The 1,829-nt window shown below is 26.7% G+C and overlaps 2 protein-coding genes across 3 annotated transcripts in view; both read left to right on the top strand.

Moving 5' to 3' along the window:
* Nucleotides 1-303, top strand: part of LOC108686002 (L-lactate dehydrogenase-like) — a 17,552-nt gene extending 17,249 nt beyond the window's left edge. For both annotated transcript variants that reach the window (XM_018191032.1, XM_018191033.1), the window contains one exon: nt 139-303. In XM_018191032.1, coding sequence (XP_018046521.1) covers nt 139-303 — 165 coding nt within the window. The remainder of the gene's footprint in view (nt 1-138) is intronic.
* A 937-nt stretch (nt 304-1,240) lies between these two features.
* The window catches only part of LOC108686035 (L-lactate dehydrogenase-like), a 3,185-nt gene continuing 2,596 nt past the window's right edge, over nt 1,241-1,829 (top strand). The window contains exon 1 of the mRNA XM_018191078.1: nt 1,241-1,452. Within this exon, the coding sequence (XP_018046567.1) occupies nt 1,241-1,452 (212 nt within the window). The remainder of the gene's footprint in view (nt 1,453-1,829) is intronic.

Below are 1,829 nucleotides of genomic sequence, written 5' to 3' on the forward strand. Positions count from 1 at the left end.
TATATATACATTTACGTATATATGATTAAATTTTAATTTTCTATTAATATTAATTTTCTAGTAAAAGTATTAATATTAATTTTTATATTTAATGCGCGAAAAACTTAGTTAACTGAAAATAACATCAATAATTTTCAGGATCATCATGGAATTAAGGAAGAAGTGTTCTTATCCTTACCTTGCACATTGGGTGAAGATGGCGTCACACACATTGTTCAGCAGAAGCTAACAGATGATGAACTTGCATCATTGCATACATCTTCAGCGATGATGCATAAGGTGCAAGAAGGTCTCAAATTTTAAAAATATTTATTATCCTTATTTATTTTACTTTTATTTTTTATTTTATTATATTTATATGTTTTTGATGCTCTTTTATATACATATAACTTACATTTACTACTGATGTATTAATTAGATGAACACAGTATTATATACAAGTTATTAAAATAATTTTTAAAAATATTTGCAGCTATATAATCGACATATATACTGCTCTTGTATGTGTGAAAAAGAATATAAAGTATAAAAAAAAAATATAAAGTATTCCTGATGCTATATTTATTTTTTTTATTATTATAATTTTATTTTATTTTTGTTTTATGACAGGAACATCTCTCATTATTATTTAGAAATATTTATTTTACAACATTATTTACATAATTATTTATGCTATTATTTATTTAATATAAATTTGATACACACAATGTAATCATTTCTAGCATTTTATGTCAAATATGATAAGGTACAAAAAATAAAAAAAATAATTTGTATGTATAACAAATTATATAAAAATAAAATATATAACTTATATCGATCATTCTTTCATGCATATTTTATTTAAGCAATATTGTTTATTATATTGTATGATAATATATAATGAATGATTCTATTATGAAAGCCATATATATATATTTTTTTTTATGTGCGTATGAATAAAATAACGTATGATTTTATTAAATTTTAATTAAGAGTAGCAGTTAAATTATTAATAAATTTTGAAATATTTCTCTTTATACATCTTTTTTGTACGCCTATTATAACAGTTTAGTAACCATGGATGTGTTTAACAATTGGCGAACCGATATGATCATGATGGCCGTATGCCAAGAATGTTATGTCGGCCGATTATAGTTACAGTGTGTACTCTCTCTTTTCAAGAAAAAAATTTCATGCAATGTGACGAGCGTGGGTGAAAACGATCGTGCGACGTTTACAAAACCGATGAGTGACAGAAGCAATGGTTTTATCACTTCTACTATCAAACTCGTTATTACCGATATGTCTGAGAAATCTTACACGCGTGACATTAACAAGAGACTTCATCAGGAATCGATATACTCGCACTTTACCGCCGACAATTTTGACAACAATTTTAGGACGTGATAAAGGAAAATCTTTTGGGAAAGATGCGACTTCTGATTCGAAAATACAGAGAGCAGTTAATTTTGTGTAATAATTTTTTTGTGTCATTGTAATGACAATATGTCATTACATGTCATATTATGTATATATATATATGTGTGTGTGTGTGTGTGTGTGTGTGTGTGTGTGCGCGCGTGCGTGCGGCATGCGTGCGTGCGGCATGCGCGCGCGCGCGCGCGCGCGTGTGTGTGTGTGTGTGTGACATGTAATGACATATTTGTAATTTTAAACGAAGATGGAATTTGATATATTCTCAAATTATTTTAATAATTAATTTTTTTTATTACATTAATTTCCATTTTATTGGACATCTTTGGTTATAATTACAATTAGCCTAAAATTATTTTTAATTATTAATAATTATAATTATAATTACTACTACTTAGATGTGGCGATACATTGTT

This window comes from Atta colombica, unplaced genomic scaffold (assembly GCF_001594045.1).
Source record: "Atta colombica isolate Treedump-2 unplaced genomic scaffold, Acol1.0 scaffold163, whole genome shotgun sequence".
Classification (NCBI taxonomy): Eukaryota; Metazoa; Arthropoda; class Insecta; order Hymenoptera; family Formicidae; genus Atta; species Atta colombica.